Source organism: Stylophora pistillata, chromosome 9 (genome assembly GCF_964205215.1).
Source record: "Stylophora pistillata chromosome 9, jaStyPist1.2, whole genome shotgun sequence".
Taxonomy (NCBI): domain Eukaryota; kingdom Metazoa; phylum Cnidaria; class Anthozoa; order Scleractinia; family Pocilloporidae; genus Stylophora; species Stylophora pistillata.
In genome coordinates, this window is record NC_142527.1 from 12,886,665 (window position 1) to 12,914,324 (window position 27,660).

The 27,660-nt window shown below is 38.6% G+C and overlaps 2 protein-coding genes and 1 long non-coding RNA gene across 3 annotated transcripts; 2 read left to right on the top strand and 1 right to left on the bottom strand.

Annotated features, from left to right (window-relative positions):
* Positions 1-819: 819 nt before the first annotated feature.
* On the bottom strand, positions 820-19,878 carry LOC111343629 (NAD(P) transhydrogenase, mitochondrial). Its single transcript, XM_022950817.2, has 16 exons — positions 19,744-19,878; positions 18,185-18,259; positions 17,028-17,092; positions 16,276-16,339; positions 15,409-15,665; positions 14,464-14,764; positions 12,528-12,680; positions 11,819-12,075; positions 10,633-10,921; positions 9,492-9,815; positions 8,889-9,077; positions 7,295-7,768; positions 6,442-6,708; positions 2,830-3,069; positions 2,202-2,380; positions 820-1,723 (listed from the first exon to the last, which is right to left on the bottom strand). The coding sequence occupies exons 2-16, from the start codon at positions 18,240-18,242 to the stop codon at positions 1,574-1,576; spliced, it is 3,267 nt and encodes a 1,088-aa protein (XP_022806552.1). The 5' UTR covers positions 18,243-18,259; positions 19,744-19,878; the 3' UTR covers positions 820-1,573.
* Positions 3,079-4,823, top strand: LOC148723379 (uncharacterized). Its single transcript, XM_088733044.1, has 2 exons — positions 3,079-3,176; positions 3,720-4,823. The coding sequence occupies exon 2, from the start codon at positions 4,105-4,107 to the stop codon at positions 4,606-4,608; it is 504 nt and encodes a 167-aa protein (XP_088589170.1). The 5' UTR covers positions 3,079-3,176; positions 3,720-4,104; the 3' UTR covers positions 4,609-4,823.
* A 4,107-nt stretch (positions 19,879-23,985) lies between the features above and the next one.
* On the top strand, positions 23,986-26,740 carry LOC111344159 (uncharacterized). Its single transcript, XR_002696130.2, has 2 exons — positions 23,986-24,203; positions 26,507-26,740. It is a non-coding gene; the product is annotated as an uncharacterized LOC111344159 (long non-coding RNA).
* The last annotated feature ends 920 nt before the right edge of the window (positions 26,741-27,660 follow it).

Here is a 27,660-nt window from a genome sequence, read left to right on the forward strand (position 1 = left end):
TTGTTCATAAAATCGTATCAGAGAACACTGAAAAGTGAACATCCAACGCCGTAAACGGTAAGCTGTTCGTAAACAGTTATCCCGCGTGTTGAAAAATATTTGAAGGATAATAAACACGATAGCCTGCATTTGGCGCGAAAATATGCTTGTAAATTTGTCCTTGGTCATTACCTGTTCCTCGAAGCTCACAGCTCGTATTTCGGAACGGATAACGTCCGCGGATAAAAATCCGTGCATACTTTCGCGCCAAATGGAAGCTATTGTTTCTGCAACCATTCAATTTTCAATCATACTCACCCCCACCTCCAAGCCATAAGTGCAATACAACAAAAGAAAAAATTGCGAACAGGAACCTGCACTTCTCAAAGTTATCGTCAAGGGGTTTCTGATAAATACGTAATCGGTATTTACTGGGAAGATAAGCTAGTCAGGTTCTTTAACAGGTGCTATTCGTCTAGTACGTATCTTTGAGATCTGATAGGCTCTCAGAAGTACGATTTACCCAAGAATCGCATTAAATTTTTTTGCTTCGAATCGCATCTACTTCCAGTTACACTTTTAAACAAACTGGCTTGTGAAACAGTAAAATATTGCGTGGTTTAGTACAACAGGTTTGAATAACTGAATCATTTTTCACTGTAGTAAAAAGTCCTATGCAAAACGCATCTTACGTCTATATGTGAAATACAAAAATGTCTCAAAAATTCACTTTCCCTCTAAATTTCCTATGGGACGAACAACCTAAAAGGAAAGTTTGACAAAATCTCCCTACTGGTTCCATGTATGTTGACGCTGCATGAAATCACTAAAAACAAAACATCCTTCAAAAGGCACGTTTTATTTCTCACAACCGATACATTAGCACTCTGTAAAAGGAAGACCTATTCTGGAAATCTGTTTTCCTATTTTGAAAACCTGTTCCAAAAACATTTTTTATGACACTCCTTTAAAAACAACACTTCAACATCGATGATTCCATATGGAAAATGTTTCACATTTCATGACGAACGACCTGAACTTAAACTGCTACACTTCACATTTAGATATTGCTACTTTTTGCAACTCATTCAAAACCGATCCGTTGGTTGAGCCAGACACATGTAGCAATTCGTAAAACCTTCGATGGCCAATTAAATTGGCCCTTGAAAGATTAACCAATCACTACTCAGGGCGTATGAAGTTTGATAAAATAGTGTTACTATTATGCAGTCGATATTACTACTTGAAGAAAATTGATACAGAGTCTAACTGGCTTCTTGCGTTACTTTTTCTTCTACCGTGAGGCTAAAAGCCAGTGTCTGCAGTTTAGGAAAGACCATTTGAAAAAGAGAGGGCAGTTAAAAGACAAAGTATCACTGAGCAAACGCCATGAATAGACGTGCTACGACTTCATGCTTCTTTCATAAGGGCCGTGTCAAACCCTTCTACCTTAACCAACACCATATAAATTCATACCATACTATTATAGAAAACAGAGAAGACGAACTGTAAGTTAACCGTTTAAAAAACTTCAGCCGAATTTCAGATACAAAATTGCATAGCTAATTCAGTGTGACGACTTCCGAGACAATCGTTAACTGCCGTAGTGTTCCTTAACCTTGTTTAGAAGAGCATCACACATGGTTTTAGCGTCACCCAAGAGCATGCAAGTGTTGGGTTTGTAGAACACTGGGTTATCCACGTCTGCGTACCCAGTGCCCAGCGTGCGCTTCATCACGATCACCTGTCAATCAGAAACGAATTCGGTTCTTAATTTCAAAGTTTTACAGTAGCACTGAACTAGGCTTATACCATACACTAGGCTTATTCGAGTATTCGTGTCTCACTTAGAAGGGGTGTTGAGTAAAAATATACCAATTATTTTCCATCACCCCTGTCAATAGAGTAATAAGGTTACTTGGTGTTTAAAATCTTCGCTGGTTTGTTCATTCAGTGACGACAATTTGTACTGGGATCTCGCAAGAGAAAACAACGCAAATCTTTCAGGGAAACTCGTTTTTAGCTTCGGAAGATCTTCACGACCAAAACAAAACCTGAAAGTGAGAAAACTTCGCTTCATATGCCGCGCTTAGCAAGAAAACATTGACAAAATAATTTGCCCGGCCATTCTCGAAACCTTACGTAGACACGGCATAAACGGTTTGTTTAATCACATATCTAGTAAAAAAAGTCAAATATACAAAACTCTGTAAGCAACTTGCCTGCTTTGCTTTCCAAACTTCCAGAACAGGCATACCCGCAATCACAGAGTTGGGATCGTCTTGGGCAGCGGAGTTGACTGTATCGTTCGCACCGATTACCAGAGCAAGGTCAGTTTCAGGAAAGTCTTCATTAATTTCGTCCATTTCTAATACGACGTCATATGGTACTCCAGCCTCAGCTTCAAAGATGAATTGACACGTGTTATAATTAAATTATTAATTAAAAAATATTAAGATTTTTACCCCGCTACTTCGAGAAGAGTGAATCGGAGGCATTGAACGTAAACCTGACTAACTTGTTTTGGGCATGAAGTTTTCAAGCTCTTAATTTCTGCTGTTGAAGAAGTAAAAATCATCTCTTCATTATTTCAACTGCTCAAATAAGACTGAATTGCTAATAGCAATAAGGCTACATACTCGCGCGAGAAAAATGAGAAGTTGATGGCAGACTATCTTTACAAACGAAGAAATCTTCCGAGCGTTGAGTCCATTCCCTACTAAAAGCGCTCAAAAGTAAAGGAGATAAAGCTCCTCAGATTGTAGATTTTCTCACAAACGTTTTCTTTCATCCATTATGTTTGGACCGCTGTAAAAGAAAACTATTTCCACGAAACTTAAGTTGGCTCACCCAGTAATACGTTCAGCTGTCCCGGCATACGTCCCGCGACGGGATGGATCCCGAAGCGTACGTTGAGTCCCCTTTGTTTAAGCTCTTTAACCATGTCAGCGATAGCGTACTGCGCCTTCGCCACGGCCAGTCCGTATCCCGGTGTGATGATTACATTCTTAGAAGATGTCAGCATTTCCACAGCGCCTTCTGCGTTAATCTCTGTGTGAGTTCCAGTGATCTTCTCCCTTTCTCCTGTCCCTATTACAACAGAAAACAATAACTAGGTCAGAGAATTCCTTCAACGCAGAAACCAAAGGGAGAGGTTCAAACGTCTCCAAGCCGGAGGCTATCGATGACGATTTGAGGTAAAAACTAAGTACCGCTAGTCGCTGAGAGTTAGTAACAAGCGCGCGCGTTTTTTCAAGTGATATTCCGGTTTGACCAGTTTGTTACGTAACCAAATAAATATCGACGATTAAGCGCGCGCGGTACGAGAATTACACGTTAAGGACTTGGTAATTCATGATGTTTTAAATGTTTTCACCGCCGCAGTTTCAAAACTGAAAACTTAATTCAACAATCCGAGGAAAATAAAGCCTATTAACAGTACACTGCATTGAGACATTTTGCGCATAGGTTGTGGGATTCACTGAAGTGAAAATGCGACAGCGTTAAAAGACCTTGCTTATTATAAATAGTTGGTTCAGTGACATAAGAATAATCGTGGCAATGAAGAATGGTATCCATTAAGCAATTAGAACAAAGTCTCTAATAATCGGTGGCTCGTTAGAAGATTTGCGTCATAATAGTAGGCGTACATTTGGGTCACAATTAAGTGTGAAATGATTCGCCGTTGATTCTAACAACAAATGAATTCTCCTTGAAGTGATGTTTTCTTCTTTCTCCAGCCTTGTTTGGGGATCGTCGGAGGGAAACCCAGAGGGTGTGAACAGCGATCAGGTGTTCGACGACTCCAAGGTTATAGAAGACGATTGGGTATTGATTGAAGAAATACCGAACCATGGCGAGTTTGCACAAGAGGGTAGACGTGTTCCGTCTCTTCAAACCTTGCCTGAGGCCAAGGAATCGCAATTCAGTGACAATGCTAAAGATACTTCTGCAGCGCCGGGATGTTCCTCACGCACTGAAAATACATATCTGAATGAAAAAACTTCTCATGGGTTTTTGTTCGCTGAGAAACAATCAAATGCAAGCGACAAGTCATCGCTTGAAATACTCTTCGCTGAAGTTCAGCCGAATAAAACCGAAAGCAAAGATATCTCTGACTGCTCTATGAAAACCGACGAAACTGACTTCGGCGAAAAATCCTCGCTCCAATTTCTTTTTGACGAATCGTTTCACAACGACATTGCCACCGGCGGACAAAGCGCTGCATCGCAATTCTTTATCAAACCAACGCTCGATCCTCCGATTATTCAAGTTCCAAATACTGGCCAATCAAGACAACAATTCACCCACAGATCGTACAGTGCCGACTTTTACCGAGGAAATCCCGACGTTGTTGTCGAGCCGACCGTGTTGAGGCGGCGTCACTCGACTAGACTTTCTAAGCGCTCAGGTGATTCTGCGTCTGCCATGGTTGGTCCAGTCGTGGTTCAAAAGAAGACGAAACTTCCATCCGAAGGAACTTCCGGTGCGGGGCGAGGAGACGATACAAGGAAGAGGACCAGGCGGGCTAACAGCGTTGCATGTGTGCAGAGCGATAACACTCACGGAAGGAGAAGAAAGCGGACGGCGGAAAAGTGTAGTGGAAAAGGTGGCCGAAGAAACTGTTAGCCATCTCCTTTTATCGGATGTTGCATCGACATCATCGGACATGTTCGGGTGACTTCAAGACAATCTGTTTAAGGATAGTACTGTCTCGTGTTCATATACAGGTTTTCTGGTGCAGTAATTGTTCCTACCTTTACCCGATAATCGAATCAGTGAGTTAGAATTTCACATGTTTGGCCAACCGTTGTCCTTCTTTCTCAATAAATAACCTAAACCTATGTTTCAAAATCTTTCATTAATAACGCTTTAACAACGTGTCCACTGCACCCTTGAAATCGTGCAGTTCTATGCAAATGGGGAAAGTGAGGATAATACCCTGACGTTCTTACTCGCCTCGCTCAACCGAGCGCAAATAAGTAAGGGAGTGGGGGGTGGGTTGTTTCCAAACAAACTGTTGCTGCGTCGGTGGGGTAATACATGATTATTTGGTTTATCAACTTGATAATGTAAATTGGCCAGCGTTAACAGATTCTAAACCTGATGTTTTGAGCGTTAGCCTTCGCTCTTTAACCAAATTATCGAGTGTAAATGAGCTTACATTTCGAATTTGGTAAAGTAACCAAGAAAAAAAGAACTACGATTTTGAGACTAAGAAATCTTGATGTTTCGTCAAATTTAGGTTATTTTCGGACAAGTTTTTCTTGATTACACTCTTCGATAAGTTCTTATCGAAATAAATTCCCTTTTGCCTTCAGATGAAAATCAAGTAAGGCAATGATCCTCGCAAGCGAGCCGCGATTTAAGCAATTGCCGATCGAGTTGCTTAAATTGCAGCACACCCACGAGGGTCATTGCTTTACTTAACTCTTCGAAAAGTCTCCCGATCAATGAACATGAAGTTCGTAATTATCACAACTTTATTTGCATTTCGCAACCTCGAGGAGCACAAACTTCACGTCTTGCAAAGTAGCAGATAAAAATAATTTCAGATTCAGTTTAAAGTAAAGGAGCTTCCTCTACACAAATCGAACACCGGAAATTGAAATGACAAAAACTTTCTTGGCTTGAGACACTTCAACAAAGTACGCGCAAATACCGAGATGCATCTTTGACTAAGCGTTTTCTTCCCAAACCCTTCTTTGTTGATTATAGCCTCGCTGATACCTACCTGGCTGTAAGAACTTTTCGCCAAGATGATTGGGGGAGGAGTAGTTTGATCACTGTTCTGACATAGTTCGCCGTAATATACGCGTTGCGGAGTAAACAGGATACGAATTTTTTTGCGTGTTAGAGTGAGTCCTTTTTCGCCAATACAACAACGTGTGTCATATATGTACATGCCGTACGAACCTTTAATTTTGCGTTAGAAGAGAGTATAAGAGTTCTCTTGTAGCCCGCTACAAGGTTTACTTTTAAACTATACACAGCGAGTACTGTGAACTGTCGCTTGTGCATCTTCGAAAGGGGTTTTAGGAGGGCTTATAAAATGGATAGGCTTATATGCGGAATATAAAAATAAAACGCTTCTAAACGAGTCATAGAAGTGCTGGTGAAAATAGGTTAAGCATTCACTGGTTTTTAATGAAGCTTCAAAATGTCACAATAAAACGAATTCATGACAATACATTTGGAACAGAATTAAAGCCAACAACACGAACAAACCTGTCCTGCACTAATTTAAATATGTTGTTTGAAGTAGTACGCTAAAAACAAGAAAACCTAGATGATGGGCTTACATCGAGGGGGGAGTGGGGGGCCCTACAATCGGATGTAATTTTTTTGTTTACAGGTAGATGGGCCTGTAACGGGGGGGGGGGGGTGGGGGAGGTTATAAGCGGCAGTTAACGGCACTTTAAGGTCAACGAGAACAATATCGATAAAACTGCGCAGACTTACCAGTAGACAATGTTCCGTAACCACCAAACAGAACATTAGATAAGGAGCGATTCATAGCCTTGCACATGATATACGACAAGATTCCTCCAGAGAATCCCACAAGGGCTCCCACGATGGTGAGCAAATCGTTGTTCAACATGAACCCTTCTGCACAGAGGGCCCAGCCACTGTAGCTGTTAAGGACAGTGATAACCACAGGCATGTCTGCTCCGCCAATCGATGCTGTCATGTGCACACCCATGATGGAGGACAGCGCGGCCGTAGTACCTACAGTTCACAAGCAAACACTAATCAGGATAATTGATAAACATGTTCTGCATCATGCTTAGGACCCTTAACGGCTCTATGATATCAATTTGCCTTTCAAAAATGGTTTTTTTCCATTCTTGGTCGACGAGGGAAACTAGAGTAAACCAATATAAATTAAAAAAACAAAATAAATTTTTTTTAAGTGGAGTGAGGTACATGTATTCACAACACATGGTAAACTTAAGGAGGGCGCAGTTCCTTGAACCCTAACAAGAATCTAAGGTTATGAGAATAAATGAAATGATCACCAACTAAAGAAGCTCTTTAGACAAATTCTCCTTGTCAGCACCTTAGGAAATGTACAGACAACAGTATGGAGAATATGCATACTCATGTTAGGGGGTCAAAGGCATAAAGTATCTAAAGCGTATTAGCAGCTGTGACAAAGAAACGCCTTTATACTACATGGTCAAGTAAAGTTCAACCTACAAACAGGTGTTTTGTGCCATAAGTTACAGATATAACCAAACAGACAGTCGTGCTTAAGACACACCTTGCGAAAAAGATAAACTGTGACATAAAAAAAAAATTCAAACCTACTAACCCAGCATTGGTATTCCGACTGCAGCACTGTCGGTACCCATATACCAGCCCATAGCTGCAACATTTGCCAATGCCATGGCGATATTTAGTTGGTTTTTTAGTGGTAAATTCAATGCCTTGGAGTCAAGCAGCCCATGAAGCTTGCCAAATGCCACCAGAGACCCCGTGAACGTCACCCCACCAATATAGGTGCCGAGAAAGATAGCTGCTTTATGGACATTCCCTGAAGGATCGTCGGCAAAAAGGTCCACATCAGCTAAGTACTTAGCAATGGCGGTAAGAACTGCAGCCAAGCCAACAAAACTGTGGAATGCCGCAACCAGCTGCGGGAGATCGCTAACAGCAATGCGGCTAGAGATAATGGCCCCAATGGTGCCACCCACACCCATCATAGCACCCATCTGTGTCAGCACATCATGGGAAGGTGCCAAAGCACCCATGGTGGCTGTCATACCAGTACCTATACCGATAATACCTGTAAACAATCAATAAATACTGAATTAGATACTATCAAACTGAAGATGTGCAATTACCGACACTGGCTAAACGTTTACAGTCAAGGCCAATAGGAGAAAAGTTTTCATAAAGACTCTACATGTAATTCCTAATATAAAGTATTGCTGCTCAAACAATACAGCCTAAAATGGGAGAGGTACAATCAAAGCGCTGGAAAGTTAATGAAACAGTCTCTTTCTTCTTTGCATCCAGTTCTTCTTTATCAAAGACCGGTTTCACCGGTACAAAGGCTGCACTTAACCATACAACTCTCCCTAAGAACCACAGTCCAGTGCCGGGAGCTAAATAAATTAAACATTTCTTGGAACAAAAATTTCGAACGAGATGCCTCTTACATGAAGGAATCTCTCAAAATACGACTCTAAGAGAAAAATTAAAAGAGTACTTTTCAATATTCTGTCTTCGGAAGACTCCTATCTCGACATACGAAACATCAGTTAAAAGGTCAAATTTTCTTAAGGTTTTTAATGTATTTCTAGAATAACAAGTATAGCCTTAATTGTACTATTTTTTTATTTTTGTAGTATCTTTGTTTTTATACCTACTCTTTTTATTTAACTTCCTGATTTCTGTAAACCTGTATACTTATTCTCTCTAATTAATTTCCAGATTTCCGTGAACTTGTATACTAACTTTTTTTTCTTAGTTAAGACATGACCCACCTAGATTAGCTAGCTACCTGTAGGCATGTCCAATTTGTTAAAATAGTCATTAGAAATTAGAATAAATAAAGGTTGTTGTTGTTGTTGTTCTTTGTTTTCTTCTCTTGTTTTCTTGCCTCGAGCCTCGATCTTATTCGAGCATTTCGACAATCGAATATCGTGTTTTGAGTTTCAAGGAACTTTCACCTCACTTCTGCAAGGTATTGTACAAGAATAATCATAAATGGAGGTCCCGTTCCTGCAGCGTTAGGGGTGGGAGACGTTAATTTCCCACGCACGAGATTACTGTGTGATGGATGTCCTCCCCTGGGGTGGGATGGGTGGGTTACTGAGCCCGCAGTGATTGGCGCAAAGCTGTTGCGGTGTCCCTGCCTGTTGGCAAATCTTGTAAATAAATAAATAAATAAATAAACATACCAAGAGCATTTCCTTGTCTGGCCGTAGTCTGAGTGGAGAGGCCTCCAAGAGCACCAACACAGCACAGAGAGGAAGCCAGGTATGCCATCTGATCGATATCAGGATACCCAGCCATCTTACCCGCAGCATAACCACCAAGAACAGCTGCCCCAGGAATGGCATACAGGTAGGTGTATTCAGGAGGGTCATCTTTGCGAAAAATGTACTGTCTTACCATCTATGGTACATGTATGTTTATCAATAGTTTTATACAGATACAACTGGATTATTGTGAACTGGTGTAGCCCACTGAGAGGTAAATTTTGGTCAGTTAATAGCATTCGAGACTGGGTTCTCTCTGATACAGTCCTGGGCTAAGTCGACTTCAAAGCTAGTTAGCTAATTCCCAAATCAACTTTCACCGTATTGATGAAAATATTTTAAAATCAAATTTGAGCTGCAGAGGAAAGATTTTTAAAAAAGAAAAGATCATCACAGTGATGAAAAAAAAGAAAAAAAGGATAAAAGAACTTTCAGTGCAGTGCTGATGCATTCTTACAGCTGCCTACATGTCACAAAACAAAAGTATCTCATGCTTTTAGTAAATCTGTGAAGCATTCATACCTGGCCTCCTAAACATATCCAACATGCGCTTAGTGATGATAAATCCACCCGTGATGTTTATACTGGACACCAAAGTTGCCATTGCAGCAAGGGAGGTTGCAGTGTTGTTAGGTAACACCCCTCCACCCATTAGCACCAACCCTCCTGCAGCTGTGATACCTGATATAGCATTAGTGACAGACATCAGGGGGGAGTGCAGTGCAGGTGTCACACCCCAAACAACCTTGTAACCAATCACACCGGCTAGAGAGAATGTGGTTACCATAGTAGCAAAGGCAGGATTAGGTGAAATGACTCCCAGGCCAAGAAGAGAACCTAGGCCAGCTGTGGAGTAAACAAATCCAGCATAGCGTGTAAATAATAACTCCAGTAAATGAACAAAGAACTGAAAGCATTACAGAGCATTCCTGTACAATTACGATTCCAAGAGGAATTGAAGAATGCTCTATCAAATTGGATCCAAAGGAAACAATTGGCTGAGAATCAACCTTGACACAGCCAAACTTACAAACTGTGTGTTTTGACCTTGCATATGGCCATGCAGCAAATAGGTCCACAAAGAACATCACTTACAATATATGCTCAACTCAACTCCTAAATAACATATACATTATTGTATCATATCAGCTGCCAGTACAAGTCAATATATATTTACAGGCCCATGTGCAGATACACTTTACACATTTGCACTTTCTTGCTGATCAAACATAATATTATGTAGTGCACATGGCACTAGCGGCCAATTCATTTTATGAGGGGACGGAATTTGAACTGAAACATGCCTTTCAGATTTTCAGCATGCCAGATACTTCTTCCACAAAACCATCTCAAAATATTCAACATTACAAGATCCAAATCAACACTTGTAAATCCAAAATTCAAGTGCACCATATTTCCTTGAGTAAGCACCCACCCCTTGGACAAAGCATCAAACAACCACCCCTCTACCCCTCTTGGATAGCCCCCCCCCCCCCTTAGTGGTTTCTTAATAAGGGCTTCTCTCAATTAAGTGCCCTCCTACCTGTAAGTGCTCCTCCTTCTGGCAGAAATTTTAAATACACGCCTAAGTGCTTATTCAAAAAAATACTATAATTATATTTTTTATAGGTCCCTTCCCACCCCTGAACAATAATGGCCTTACTTGCTGTCAAACCAGTCTCCCACAAAGTGGCATTTAGTGGCGACTGCTCTGGTGGTTTCACAAGTTGTTTTGGCTTGGGTGGAGCAGGAGGAGGAGCTTCAACTCTTGGAGGTGGCCACATCATCTCTCCATCTTGAAGAACAATGGAACCACGCACCACTTCATCTTTTAGATCAATGGCAAATTCTCCTTTTTCTCCCATGGAGAGTAAGTACTTTGTAAGGTTGTTTGCATACAGTGTACTTGATTGAGTGGGCAGGCGGCTTGGTAAGTCAGTATATCCAACAACCTTTTAGGGTGGATTAAAACAGATGGTTAGGGGCAACAATTTTCTCATATTGGGTGTCAAAAGTAATGAATGATTGCATCAGTTTTGCTTCTCCACCCTTTGTATACCAGAAATCTTGTACCACCCATGATTAAGGCCCTTTACATATAGATATGTGCCAATCAATTTGAAGCTTATTAAGAGGAAAACAACCTCCTGGGCTCCTGGCCTTACTACTAACCTATTGCCCCCAAGAGTGACTAGTATCTAATTTCTCATTAACAACATTACTGCATTGCTAAGTTGAGGTTGAGTGCCTGAAACATCCATGAGCTTCCACTATTGACAGCCAGCTCCTAGATGGAGACTTCTTCAATCCTTGGCTGGCAAATCCTGGCAACTCAGCCATGAGCCCCCACACAGCAAAGGGAAACAGGCACCTGTCACACTGAATAAACAGTGGAAAGAGGGAGGGAATGGGTGGGAAAAACTACCTGGGAACACTGCAAGTACAAGCTAAAAGCACACACAGGAGCGCCTCAAACAAAGAGTACATGGAATTCGGACGCATGCGCACATGCGAAAAAATACCACTGACTACTAGAGAACGCTGATGCTCTTTGTTGTTAATGCTATTTAATTGCATTTAACTGCATTTACAATATCACCCCTGAATCAAAGTTAGGAGAATAAAGGAAATGATCACCATTTAAGAAAGCTCCTGATTGTTAACAAAAGTCTCATTGTCAGCACCTTAGGAATTGTTTAGAGAACAGTACAGAGAATACGCACACTAATGTCAATGTGTAAAGGGTTATAACAAAGTGTATTTCATAACTAGTCCACCCAAAAGGAGCCAAATAACCTTCTCTTTTTGAAACCTTGCAACAGACAGTGAGACATATCTTTGTAACTTACATTAACACCATTATGATTGTACAGTTCACCGGGCTTGGTAAGTTCACAGTTGCCTCCAGTCTCAGCAGCTAAGTCCATGATCACTGAACCTGGTTTCATTGACTCCACCATCTCTTTAGTGATCAGTTTTGGAGCAGGCTTCCCAGGAATCAGTGCTGTTGTTATAACAATATCCACCTCCTTGCACTGCTTGGCAAATAATTCCATTTCTGCTTTTATAAATGCTGGTGACATCTCTTTGGCATATCCACCAGTACCTGTGATAACGAGAAAAAATGTATTTACAGTAAAAATTCGTACAAAGACCAGCATATGTCTAGCAACAAGCAAAAATTGTTCCCATGCAATGGATGCCCATAACATGAAAAGTATGCCCCAGAAACCATAAACATTTTTTTTATTCCACATTCATAAAAGGTCTACATAAAAATGTAATCAAACTGTGATTTTCGAAATATGACCCAACTATTCAAAAATAGTTGTCAAATGTGTTCAATTTGAGCACCTCTTGCACACTAATTTCTTCCAGCTTTTGACAGCTGGACACCCCAGATTACAAGCTAAGACAGGCACCTTTCAAGAAACCTGTGATTCTCCAAACAACTGTAGAGGTTTCTGTTAATTTCCTTTAAAAAAGTATCATACACTGCTCTACAGCTATCCAAAAGGTAAGTGATCAATTGTTAAGGTAAGCTAACAGTGCACTGACCTTCACCAGACTCTTCAATCCCAGTGATCTCCAGAAACTCTGCACCAAGTGATTGAACCTGTTCCTTTACAGCTGCTCTTGTATCAAAGCCACGCACAATTGCTCCCATGTTCCTGGCTGTAGCTATTGCTGATAAGCCAGCAACACCACCACCTGGTTTTAATAAAAATAATTAATCAAAATTACATGTAACATTACAGAATCGTGCCCATTTAAAAGCGTCGCCCGGGAAAAGTTGGGTGTCCATGATACTTTGCGAGTGTGATGACCTGAGAATGAGGTTGCAAAAGCTCACCGGCAGTTTCGGTCTCTTAAGATCTGAATTAACGAATTCCCAAATGGGAGTTGTAAAATTTCACTTAGAGACAATGGAGATACAATTGAAGCAGTTAGTATTGTTTGAAAGTGATGAAACGAAGTGTTGTTATGGTAAAGCAGAGTTGGAGCTGAGCATGTACTTACGTGGAGCATACTTAAAGTGCCCATGAAGTAAAAATTTTTTTTGCCCTGTTTGTTTGCTTATGTCTTGATGAACACAGCTAAGCGATTTTGACCGACCAAAAGAACTTTCTTGTATTATTTTTTGAACCTCAAAGTTTGGATTTTGCAATCTGTTATTTATTTCTGCATGTAATATCTCGGCTTAAAGACGAATATATCTATGTTTCCTTTCAGTTTGCTGTTTCGAAAAAATTATGTTTGGAAAAACACTCACCCATAAGCAGAGAACCCTTCTCTAGCTTAAATTTTTGAGATTTTGGTAAAGTTTTATAAAAAAATCGCTCAGCTCAAGTAAATAATTTTACATTGGATTAATTTTTAAACAATATTGCCTAATCAAGATTACGGCTATTCTTCTTCGATGAATAGCCTAAGGGTTACGTTTCAGTTGTCTGAGCAAGAAACAATACCTGCAAACACAGCACACATGGGGGATTACATGATCTACAGTCAGATTGACAGGCCTGCATGAAGTTACGCATGCTCTCTTTCTCTTTTCTAGCTTATTTGCATTTTCCCGTGTGACATTTTTCAATGGGCACGATTCCGTAATGTTTTTCATTGATTACAGTAGGTTTCTCAAACAGAGCAAGTTAAAATGAAGTGATGCAAGTGATCCACGATTATACTCGTTCTAATTCAATTGGTGATTGTGACTGGCATAAGCTAAAGCCATCACGATTTCGCATCTTGTGTTTTCAGGCATTACTGCCAGTTTCTGCCTCCCACAGTAAAAGGCCCCTTGTGACACTTTCCCTTTGCTCTGATTGGTTGTTGTGATTACTCTAATTTCGTATTTATGATACTCATTTGGGATACCCTCTGAAATTTGCTCTTAAATTAAGTAACTACTTCTAAACTTATTGTAAACCCCTACTTTATCAAATGCTCAAGGAGTTAAATAAAATAATAAGTCTGCAAGCACAACCCCACTAATGCGAAAAGAGGTAAATGTACATGTAAGCAAGAGTGATGAATAGAAAAGTACTGTCACTTTGTAAACAACTTGTGCTACAAACAATACTGGTACCTTCTCTGTCAAAGATGAATTCTGTTGCAACAGATTTTGCTAAAATTTTTGTTTAAAATGTAATTTACTGTTTAATGTAAAATAATATTTCAGAAAGGGAAGAGAGATAACTAGAAAATGATGATGTGATATGCATTATTTTACGTATGATGCACGATCCTCGCAGTAGAGAGCGCTATTTATGCATTACGCATAGATATCATACGTATCTACAACCGCAGTTCAAAATATATGAACTTCATATATTCACTGTATGCATTATTTTGTCATTGATCATTCTTACAATTTCATGATTGAAAGGTAGACAAAGTCAGAACAAACAATGAGCTTAAAAAGACATGTAAATTCTAAACAATGAAACAGAGCATCAGTAATAAGGCACATGAAAGGACTACATCAGCTGACCTATGACAAGAATTTTTGCCGGGGGAACTTTTCCTGCAGCAGTGATCTGTCCAGTAAAAAATCTTCCAAACAAATTTGCAGCTTCAATAACTGCTTTGTAGCCTGCTATGTTGGCCATAGAGCTGAGGGCATCAAATGTCTGTGCACGGCTTATCCTTGGAATACAGTCAACACCAAAAGCTGTTATTTTCCTTTTTGCTAAAACATCCAGCAAATCTTTGTTTTGGGCTGGGTACAGAAAACTGATCAGTTTGCCACCCTCCTTCATAAGATTAGCTTCATTTTGTTGAGGTGGCCTCACCTAAAATGGACAAATTAATGGTTTAAGCCATTCTCTCTGAATCACATGTTATGTCTTTATTTATGACAGTGTGATAGAATTGTTGCAATATAATAGGTAGCTTTAACATGCAGACCAAGTGTGTATTTTACAACATATAATGATGTAAAACATTTTAACTTTCTCCACTCGAATGTTTAACCAAACATTGAGTTGGCAAATATAATCTGATTTCAGCTGAGCAAAGCCAACAGTACCTGAACTATTAAAATTAATTCAATCAAATAGATTCAGCACAGATGTAATGAATATTTAATCAAATATCTTTAAGATAAAGGAACTTAGAATTTTAAAGTCATCGCTTCTTTCAAATTATGCACCAATTTAGACTATAGTTTAATTGCCTCAGCAACTGATTAGCAATAAGAATCATTAAAAAAAAATTAAGAAAAATAAATGTACTCTATACAGTGGTTCTCCCTTCTTTTAAGCAATACAGGTGAATTCTCCAGAATTCTACATGCTTTTAGGTGGGACATTGTAATAAGAGATACTACATGTCCCACATTTTACCAGTCACTGACTGAAAAATAAAACACGCACTGTCTATACCTTGAACTGAATCTATAGAATGACATAGATTGTAAAACTGATAACATTCTCACCTTAAGTACAATGTCAGAGCCTAGAGCCTCCTTCACTGACTTAACCTCTGCTCCAGCAGCAAGATAATCAGAGTCAAGAAACTTAGCCCCTGCACCTGCTCCTGCTTCAACCACAACATTAAATCCCTGTTTAGTCAGCTGTTTTACAGCTTCAGGTGACAGCGCAACTCTCTTCTCTCCATCATGGATCTCTTTTGGAACACCAATCGTTAGCTTGTCGTAAGGGACACCACTAACTGACTCAGGTACAGATTTATCTGTCACACAAAAACATTATTAGAATACACTATCTGCTTTCTCTTTAAAGGAAACTTCTTGGGCCCTGCACAACAAATATTTTTGGCTGTTCATAGGGTGTATTAAGACATGTAAAGCCCCTATTGCAGGATATAAATTTCTCCCAATTCAATAACTAGGGCCCAGCTGTTGGAAGGCCGTTTAGCACTACACATTCAAGGTGAAATTTTAATTTGGGTTTCTTTATTCCCTTGTTCAAAAGCCTTTTTGGGACAACTTTCTCTATTCTTTTAAGAGCATCAAATAATCAAATACTAGACGAAAAGAAATATACTGATTTTTTTTTTTTAAGCCATCAGATGTGAAATCAGATTTCACACTAACCCTTGGTTATCCAGCCCTGGTTTCAAAGAGTTTCAGATTGTCTTTGTTTACAGCAAAGTCACCTCTTAATTGTGGCATCTTTCTGCCAACATATGACCACTTACCTCATTTTTCTAAATCATTTTAACACAGTCCGTTTACATGAACATGTTGAAAAAGTCATTAGGCTTCACAAAAATATCCACTTCAGTCAAATTACATGAAGTTGAAAGAGGGACTACTTCCAGTCTAAGATTGCTGGTATACCTTTTGCTTCATTGGCACAAAATCTCACAGTTCCTGCCAGGAGTTTTGGGTAGAAATAACAATCCTGAAAGACACAAGGGGTCATTGTAAATACCTACAATTTAAATTCTCCTTGATATTTTGTATAGATTGCAAGGTAAAACTTTGATAAGAATCAAATCTGTAATGAATATTCAAAGGGGTTTCAATGAATTTTTCCATAAGCAGATAGCAATGGTATGATATGCAGCTGTGCTTAGAAAGAGGCGGTAAGGCAAAACCCAAACACAAGAGCCTGCTTGCATAAGAAGTATCATTGGCTACAGTGGACTGTCAGTAATCAAAATTAATTTTAATGAAATCCCCTGAAAATGCAGGGCTCAAAAAAAATTTTTCCTTTTCTTGGCCAAATACATGTACACGTTTTTCATACAAGGAAAGGAGCCTCTTGCCTACCTTCCTAAAATGAATTCTGAGAAAGGTTCATTATAATCTACTTCAAAAGGGAGAGCAACTTCAAATGTGTGTATATCTGCAGGATGGCTATAGCCAATTGGCACAATGTACAATTACATGTAGGTCAAAACCAAAATAAAACAGAACAAATCCCTATTATACCAACTCCTTTTTCAAGATCTTCTTTGCCTCTATTTTCACAATTTATAATTTTGTAAAGAACTGTCAAACCAAAAATATTTGTAACATTCTATCGAAATGTGACTGGCATTATTTAGTTTCATTTCAATACCTTCACTGACAGATTTACTTTTTACCTTGAAAGTGGAACATCTTGGTGAACAAGTGTTCTTCCCATAGCTACCTAATACACTCTTGGTCCCTAAGAAAAAGAAAAAGAAATAATAACCTCAATTGACTCTGGCCAAAAGTAATTCTACCTATTCACAATTTAAATCTTGTTTATTTTGGCAAAAGAAAAAATTTTTGCAGGCTCTATAACAACAAGCAAAAGCCGTGCAGGATATAATTCATATAATAATAATTTCTAATAACCAATGTACTACAAGCTAAGAGTGCTCTCTTGCAACAGCATAATCTGTGTGTTTCCGGAAAATTTGCAAGAGAGTCAAATTTGTTCTTGCTTTTGATTTTACTTGACCAGTCTCTGGTTTTCCACTGTATGCAAAAATAGAATAAACAATAAACTCCAGGGTTTCAAAAACTTTTTATACAATTATGCAGCTGCTGGTTGTGTAAAGCCAGCTTTCCCTGGAAAAGGGGTTAAGGTGAAACCCAAATGGTAGAGCTTACTTGCAAGCTAAACTGAGAGTAGTAAGCTGTCTTATATGCCGTAATAGACCACCAGGAAAATCAGGATAACACAATTATTTATCAAAAACACCAACATTCAACTTAAGGGAAACTGAAGCCTAAAATTAAATCCTTTTTAAATTGCAGCTTACAGCTCAAATTTCAATGTTCAAACATTTTTTTCTGTCTTTGGGCCCACCTTCGCCTAAAAAAAAATTAATAGTTCTAGGTCATATTTTGACCTCATAGTACAGCAGCTCAGAAAAGTGATGTCAGCAAAAACTTTAACGTGCTATTGCATTACTTGTGGGAAAGATAATAATCCCATACTCTTCCTTTAGAACTCCAGTATGGTTACGGAGTTATTGAAGTTGCATTGCTTGTAATGGGAATCAAATTCAAAAATGTTATATGATACGAGACCTTCTCAAGTTAGTTCCGCACCACTAATGTCATATTCAACCACTGCTAAAATGTTTTTGAGCCTACAGTCTTACAGCCACAAGAGCAGTAAAAAGGCAAATTGAATCAAATTTTCTCATAAAAAAACAAGAACTGAATGAAATTAACCACTGAAACTTTAACTTACTCCTCTAAAGCTCACTAGAAATGAATGCAAAAAAAGTACTAATTTTAGGCTTCCATTATCCTGTAAACCTACCAAGTAAGGATTGTCCATGGAAACGCCTGGCCACACTGAGACCAGCTCTGAGGAACATTCTAATGCACTCAGGACCTGATGAATGTGCACAAGGCATGGAGGTTTAAACTGATGCATATAAAAAAAATGTTTGCACAAGTATGCAATGGTTTAACAAAGCATAAAGGTGCCACAGCAATTATAGAATGATAATAAAACCCTGTTCCAGTCAGGCTCAGCTTCTTCACAGCAACAAACTGAAAGCATATTCATCTAGCAGATGGCCAGTTAATTCCTTCTAAAACTGAGAATTCAGTGTCAAGTTCATTCAATGTTCTCTTATTACTGGTTTGCTGTCTCTTTGATAGTAAAACAAAACAGTGAGAGGGATTCATCTTTTGGCATTTAGAGTTTAAGGGGTTAACAACTGGCTGATTAAGTTGCTTTTATCACAAAATGATTTGTAATTAATCAAGTTAAAACTAATGTTGAAAAAGGGGGTGTGTTGGAGGTGGGGTAATTAACTTAAACAAAATGTACAGAGCTGATTGTCAAAAGGATCTAACAAAGTACAACTGCTCCATTAGCAAGAACAAACTCAATGGCAGAGACTAGGAGCATCAATAAACTTAATTGCCTATTAGTGCATTTGCAAGGTAATATGAACAACGGTACACAGGCAAGTTAGGTGTATAAACAGTTACCATGTGTTTTTATTAGCATGTGACCTAATGCTGTAAATGCACTATAGAGGTACCAAATTAAATTTTGCAATTATTAAACCTGTTATCTTAGATTCCATAAATGAACTTCACTTCATATATAGATCAAATGTTTGACGGTGTACAAGTGCCATATACCTATTGGCGTTGAATATTGACGAGGAATGTATCATTTACATTTGTTTTTTTGCAGGCACCAGAGGGTAAATAATTATAATAAGAAAAACAAGTACACAAACTGACGGAAATTGAGTTAAATCTACACAGCCCAAATAACATGCTTATCTACGTGACCTAACGCAGCAAAGTTATGTTTCTTCCCAATGTGATGTGCGTTTTCCTGAACGTATTAGGACCCAAGAAGATTATGACAAGTATCTATCTCTCAAAGAAATAGAACTCCGCTTTGCACGCAATGCAAAATATTCTAGAAACCCTCACTATTACACCAAAGTCGAACAGAACTTTGCAAATGTACGAATGTATGATAATTAAAAAATGTACTTCAGCTGCTGTTGGTAAGATGCTAAGCCCGGCAAAGGGTTTGAATGGTTCATTGTAGGCTTAGGTCCTATGATGCGATGTTGTTTAAGTGATCGAAACAGAATCACAGAAAGGCTAAAAAGATTCATAATCTGGAATAAAACCACACTGCATCTTCTATAATGACTAAAAAGTTAAATCGTTCTTGCGTATGTTTCAGCAGGTCTCTTTGTTTTTATTCTTCCGCATTTATAATTTAACGTGACCGGCCATATCACCAAGAAAGGCGCCATTATTAAGCTAGCGTTCTTCGCAATATTTCAGCTTGAGTAATGGGAGTGAACTTAAAGAAGAAATATAGCACTAAGGTCTCACCTTGCTAGGAGTCCTTTAAAAGGACTTCCTCCGAGGTATTTCCTTAGAGTGAAAGTAATTCTAGAACGAAAGTCTGCAGCAACCCAAGCGTTCGGTCGGGCGCTCACTACAAGAACAGAAGGCTTGGCTGCTCATTCAATAAACAGAAACAAACAAATGTGGACCAATCAAGAATCACCAGCTCATTCCCTTGAGTGCAAACCCGCCAAACTTGAATAACTTGATTGATCAGACGATACCGCGGACAGAAGTGTCTCCGCGGAATATCTTTTATTTTCAAAACAGAGGAAGGTCTCACGACGGAAGAGCAGATCATTTATTTCAAGGTCATCCCCAAAGGAGATCACATTCATCAGCCAATGCTGATCATTTCAAAACCACAGGTCACAACATATTAAATCTTGGGCTATTTTGCGTTCGGCAAAATTTCGGAGACCTTGTTCATTAAAGAACTTCAGCCAACCTGTAGATGGTGCTAAACATACTAAACGTTGAGTTTGATAATAATGCATGTTTTCAGAATGTTTGTCATCGCTGTTCTCTCTATTTTTTGCTCAAACTATAGTGGCCTAAACACGAGAGTTAATTGTTATCATTAATATCGCTGCTGTTTTATTGTTATCATCATTATTACAAGTTATTAGTATCGCAGGATCGATAAACTTTTGTTGCATTTTCTCTGCAGATAAAAGCTGGGGCGGATCCAGGGGTGGTTCGGTCAAACCCCTCTAAATTTTCCCTCAAAATGTTGGAAATCATGTTTCCGAAGACCTAATTTTCAAATTCTCAAGGGGAAGCATGACCTCGGACAGTTCTCCGAACCCCGGCCTTGACTACATCATGGATCCGCCCTAGAAAAGAAGCGCCAGAATTGCACAAGGAGTATCAATTCATAGTAGTAACCTTCCTCTTTTCTACACAGATTGCAGCAGATATTGTTACATTGTGAACAGCCTACTTCTTGTATTTGTGAGAATTTTTTGCAAAATAAGGAGCTTTTGCGTATTTTCGTCCGCCATATTAAAAATTCCACCTCACTCGGTATGAACCAGCATGAGTGTGCGCGCTACTTCAAAACTGACAAGTTATAGCGTATGCAGGTTGCTGCTTGCACTGAGGCTTCGAGGGATTTTCTTCAATTTGTTTTTTAACTTATACTTCCCTACCAACAAGTGCCAAACGACTAGTCTCCTTTTTTCATATTCAGATGTTTTCTTTATTGTACTAACAAAATAGGAAAACAACCCAATAGAAGTCACTGAATACATAATTTGGCTCCAACTTCTTCGTACTTTCTGAGCTTCTTCTCTCGATGCTTTTAAAGGTACACAATTTTGAAACTGGCAAATAACAGTTAAAAATAAAACTAAAATTAAAACCTCTCATTTTGATTAGACATTCAGTTATCCTTGGAACAATAACTCTAACTGTCAGTTCTATATTGATTATAAAATGCATAAAATGAGGAAGATATCCAACAGATTGCTGTTACGATTAAGCATCAAGTGACGCTTTCTACAAAAAAAGGGAAAGGGAAATTTTCAAAACCTCTTCCAGCTCTTTGAATTGGGAAGGAAAGCCGGATAAAATTGTTTGCTTGTTCCTAAAGTTGATATAACAATATTGCACGCAAGTAAGTATGAGAACAATTCCCAAAGTAGCATGGACAAAAAAAGGTGTCAAAAGCGTGAATCAGGCAAGCACTTGTGAAACTCGTTCTTATGACAAGGCTAGCAACATTAGGGTCCCTGTGCGACAAACCCACCACTCACCACTCTTGCGGACTCTTTTGAATCGACTTGAAACTCATTTAGACGTGACCATCTTTAAAAGAGAAATACAAAACGAAAAACCCAAACGCTGAAATCGCATTATCATTTGTTTTTTTTTTTTTTTTGTACAGTGATTTACTATCCAAACACATTGTCATATAGCTTTTATCGCAGAGACACCGACACGTTATCTCTCGCAGTCTAATAGAGAAAAAATGTTCATGGTAAGCGGATTTCAGGAGGTTTCTCTAACGATTAGCCGTCTTGATGGGCTCGCACGTGTTACGGGAAAATTTAGGGATTTTTTCCCTGTGGATGTTTAAGCATATTTATTCGTTTATTAGCGTTCTGAATTCATGCGAGTTTCTTTCACTGCGATGTTTTAAGAAGAAAAAAAGCCACAAGTAAATATTGAAAAGCCAAGTTAAATTATACAGCTGCATCTCGGTACTTTTGTTGTTCAATTCTAGTGAAATTTCCGGTAACTGAATAAAAGTGTTATGGTCTTTCCCGCAAAATTAGTTCTTATGATAGTTGGCAGCTGAGTTTATATACTCGTAACTTCAATTTCCTTTTTTTATGATCAAACTTAACACCAACCTTGCTAAGATAAGCGGAAACTTTGAATTGTATTTTTCATTTTGTTTTGTAAGCTGCCTCATTGTAATTTCCATGGGTATATTTCCTATACCAGAGCTGTGAATTCTCACTTAAGTTTCCTATTTTTAATGGCCTCGAGTTTATTGCATCCGTCCTTTTAATTGGAAATTTTTTCCGTCGTAGAGACAGTTGAGAATATTTAAGTAGTTTTCATTTAACTTCAAAGAGATCTTTACGTTTCCGCACAACAGTCCAGCGCTCTACCAATTGAGCTAACCAAGAGGTTACGAGTGACGTGACGAGTTTCCTTTCTCGCTGCCAAGTGGTCTCTACCGAGTTAATTTCCCCCTGTTATTGTTGTTTCGTCCGCAAAGGTTCAGTTTTCCAGTTTACAAGCGAAAACTTATCGTCACAGAGAACAAGCTAGTTACGAGTTTTAGCATGAAGTTTACAGAAACGGCCGGCAGACACTGATTAAAACTTTGAGTCAGTTTCATTAACTATCTTAGAATTCTTAATTCAGTTCTCTTGTAAAATAACCGAGAATCTCTTGTTGGTAAATATTTTAATTACGAGTTACTTATGGCTAAACGCAGACAAGAAGAATCTCATGTCTTTGCTATTAAATTTTCTTTTTGCCGTAAACGTCTTCTCAACGTTTCGATTGTTAGGAAATTGGTTTCATTTTACATCACCTTATATGTACAAGAGGGTCTCAAAAGGGTTAACCGTTTGCCCCTGAAAAAAAGGAAAACATTTTAGTCGTTAGGCGTGATTATTGACAGATTGAAACATTTAATCATAAAAAAGTCGACTGTAAATATTTTCCACATACGATTAAAAATCTTAGACTGTTTGTATTTCTATTCATGTAGTGATATTTTTACTGCGGAAGTAGTACGCTATATATGTCTACTGCAATATCTACAGTACCGTGATAAACTTGTTTGTTTTTTTTTTTTTGTCCTGGAAGAGACTTAAAAAAATTGACGACCGATCCTAAATGTGTTTTATTTTTTAAGAAAAACCAAAATTAACTATTAATCTTTTAAAATAATTAATTCTATGGTTTTTAACCGAACACACTATCCTCTTCCTAATTCATCGAGAAGCCGGTGGGAGTTCTAAATCATGGACTGAAAAATTGTGGTTTTAAAACCTCAATTTGTACATTTTACGAAGTAGGACATCTTTTTAAGTGACCGACATTACACTCAGTCGTAACAAACAGTTCCATTATAAATGCTTGAGCCAGTGGGATTTCTGAGTTATCGACTGTATGATTGAGGATTTAAAACACTTTGTGGGTATTTAACTCAGTAAGACATCTTCCAAGTGACCGACATTTTTATTTTAAGTACTCAGTCATAAGAAAAAATTCCACTGAAACTGAGACATGACAATGAACCCGATGGACAATCTTTAATTGGACGCCTTGATGACATTTTTTGAAGAACATGAAATCAAGCCTGCTGTTTAACTTTTGGTATCACTAAGAAGTATTTCCATGAAAAAGAAAGAAAGTCATATTAATCCTAGTCTCCCTTGCAGCCCTTTACGGCGTCGTCACGCAACCGAAAACTCCCCCACCAACGTGACGACGCCGGAAAGGGCTGCAAGGTGGGGGAGTTTTCGCTTGCGTGACGACGCCGCTGCAAGGGAGACTATATTAATCCTCGGACAGGAAAATCTCTTGAATGTGTTACCCCATGCATGATTGACTTTTTTACCCATGCCCCCCACAGCTCACGACTCACAGACGCCTGCAATCAGTGGCCGAGTAGATGTTTGTTTATTTGCCTCAGCAGGGTGTTTTGTAAATTATGTCATCTAATCGAAGTAATTGACTTTGCTTCGGAAGGGTATAAAATTGAATGAAAACATTTGCTGTAAAATTCTGGCTTAGACGATTCTGAGGATACAGATCATTGATCAAACTGACACAGAGTTTGAGACATTCATTGCATTATGAAGACCCAAACTGTTTCAATCGCTTTTGCCGCTCTTCTTCTTAATTTACTTTTGACTACGGAAACCGATTGTTTTACTGGACCAATACCTTCAAGTAAAAGAGATCATGAAGGAAAGGTATCATTTGTTCCTTTACATTTTATAGGTTATAAGCTGAAAAAAACATATAGTTATCAAAATGTTTAAGCAGATATTTTGATCTTTTTGTAACTATATATTGTTTCCAACTATTTTCATTTACCGATACCTTGCTTACATTATGGTGTTCAACATAGAAATTGTCTTTATCTCCGCATGTATGTTTCCTAAGAATAGAGGCTGATAGTTTCTAAAGAAACTGTTTGGGGCTGCGTCGGTGGGGGTAACGAAATAATTTGTATATATCAACAAAGTTGAAATGGTAAATGGGCCACCGTAACGATTACAAAAGCTGACGTTTACGGTGGCCCATTTACCATTTCAACTTTGTTGATATATACAAATTATTATGTTTCCTAAGGTTCGCCAGAGAATCGTAATAAAGGACCTAACGCAAGCAACGACGGCGAACGCAACAAGGACGAGGCAAAACAAAAGATCTTATGGGCAGCTCATGCGATTTTAAACTTTTAAAACTTCTTAGCCGTTCTCTGCAAACAACGTGAAATCGCCAAAATTTGCGCTGTCTGTGTACGAAAACCTAGACGGCAAGTCTCTCTTTGGTACACAACGCTGCTCTCATACGTTATGCTGAAGTTGAGGCATGGCGCCGTAAGAGATGGTAAACAAATACGGCCATAGACCCTTCCACGGTTTTATCGGCCATATTGGTTGGGGGTCAAACAAAACCTCGTTGCGTAGCAACGAGCCATACCATCTCTTATGATAAGAAGACGGGCATCGCTACCGTCGTTTAAATTTTCGCTTTGTTCAGGAACAAAAATTAATATTCATCGTTGAAAATGAGAAGACATCAATAAAGGCGAGTGAATTTTTTTCCTCTCGGCGAAAAACCTTTTCTTCTCTGCGTTTTATGGGAACATTGAGATCGTTTTTCTTTGGACGTGACCTCGCGGCCGACATAATGCCAGAAGGTCAGAGTACAGCTTTTCCGAATGACTTTTTGTATTTAAGTAACTTAATTGTGCAGAGGAAAAATTGAAATAAATGTGTTTACGTGCTCTTTAAACCTTTTCGTCCAGACAGGCTAACATACTCTTGAAAAACCAATAACTCGGCAAAGAGAAACCCTTGGTTTAATGGGTTTTGGAGATAGGTGTTCTGTCGGCGGCTGTAAGAACGATAGAGGAGATCCAAAAAAATGGGTCATCCACTCACATGTACAGAAGTTATCGTTCCACAAGCCCAAGCAATCATTAATTGAAGCATGGTCTCGACAGGTTCAGAAGGGAAGTAAATATTTCTCAGTAGGAAAGTCAAGGGAGAGTGTTGTCGTCTGCTCCAATCATTTTCGAGACAGGAAGCCTTCAGTAAGCAATTCAATACCTACTCTTTTTTTGACTCCTTTTGAGCATTCAAATGCTAAGTCACCCAAAAGGTGGCGATTATCAACATCGGTTGATAATAGTGATATCATCACTGCAAGTGACGAATTGATGAAAAGTGGAGACGATTCCCCAGGGTTAAAACTGTGTACAGTCTCTGCACAAATAACCAGAGATGCTGATGTTCGACTCCATACTGGCATGCAAAATACAGATGCTTTCAGAACCTTATTTGAGTACTTACTCCCACCACCTAAAATTTTAAAACTACAAAATATCGATGGCTAAAAAACATATTCTAATTTCTCAACCGAAAGAAGTGCTTTTTAAAATGCCATTCTCGCACCATGGCGGCCACGAGGTCACCTTCAAACAACATATCAATCTACCCATAAAACGCAGTGATAAAAAGGTACTTCGCCAAAAATTCGGTACTTACTTTTAGTGACGCCTTATCTATGTTCCCACTAGATTTGGAGACGAAAATAAGCGATTTTCCCTTTATTAAGTTACGATATTGAGCGAAGGTACCGACGCGCGTCGAATAATTACATATATTGCTTGTTGCTACGCAACGAGGTTTTGTTTGACCCCCAAACAATATGGCCGTAAAAACCGTGGAAGGGTCTGAGGAGTAACGTCATTAAAGAGATGGTAAACACATCCAGTGATTCGCGAAAGTCGAAAATTTACTTTTTATCGATACTCTCTCTCGGCTTTCTAACCCTGACTACTTAAGGTCCCTAACAACAGAATATGAAAAAAATTTAAAATTTACTCACTTCTTTTCGTAACCAATTCTTCTGATGATGTTGTTATGGGAATAAAATTCTTTTAAGACGAGTTAAAGAGGAGTTTCTTTCAATCATTTAGCCTCTTCGCTTTTCTCGCTGGTTTGGTTACTTTAATCTCAAATTTTTTTATTGATATTTACAGTTTGACAGAGTAATTAGGAAGGAAGAAGGGAAACGAGCAGGAAGCTTTGGACGCGAAGGAATGGACAAGAGGTTTTCTGACAAATGGATATCAGGGGAAAAGTAGCCATGTTTACGTGGAGTTGAGATCATGGTGACGTCATCTAAACATGATAGTGGAAAAAAGTTATGTAAATCAAATGATTTAAATAAAAAAGGGACAGAAGGGATTAAAAAAGGAGTAACAGAAATTAAAGTTCTCTTTCTTGAATTATTTTGGGAAATGAAGGAAACCAACTGATTTAAAAATTAAATTCTATAAGTTCTTGCCAGACATTTTTTAATTGTTTCACTCGCTGCAGTGTTTCTTGATCAATCCATGAGACTTAACACCATAAAAATTTGTCACAGTTTTGTTTAATCTCCATTTCTAAGAATCCACCATGAATTGGAACTGAGAAATTGACATACGTTCATGACAAATGTTCACAATACCTTGAAATGTGTAAAAAAGGAATAAATTAACTCCTCTAGATTTCCACAAGACTTTATTCTTGATGATCTCCGCACAAATTCAAGACTTTCCGCCCGAGTTTCCAACAGATTTACGACTGAACTTTCCTTCTTTCTGAGTTATTTTTCGAGTCTACCACAACATGTGCGAAGTAAAAATCCTTGGTCAAATGTCAATCAAGTCATCATGTTCCGATTGGATAACTAGACAACAGTACAAATCACGTGCGACTGAGTAACGAAATCTATAAGTAACGAAACCTATTTTCAACAAAATGTTTCCTAAATTGTTTCCTGTAAAAGTAAAAGATCCATGATTACCATCACCAATATAGAACAAGGCTCCACACTATCAAAGTATTAAAGCAATGCTTGTTCTACAATACAAGTGTAGTACCTGTGGTAGGCGTAGTTTGGTATAATATGGTGTTGTAGCTGTAGTTTGATGTGGTAAGTGTGGTTTGGTGTAGTAGGCCTAGTTCGTTGTAGTTTGGTGATGTAGGTATAGGCGAGTTCGATTCTCGAAGAAAGGAAAAACAATTCGAACAATGCTTTTGTTGCGCATTTAAATATTAACAGCTTACAAGACAAGTTTGAAGAACTAAAATTACTGAATCACGAACTGAAAGCCCACATATTTATTGTATCGGAAACAAAAATTGA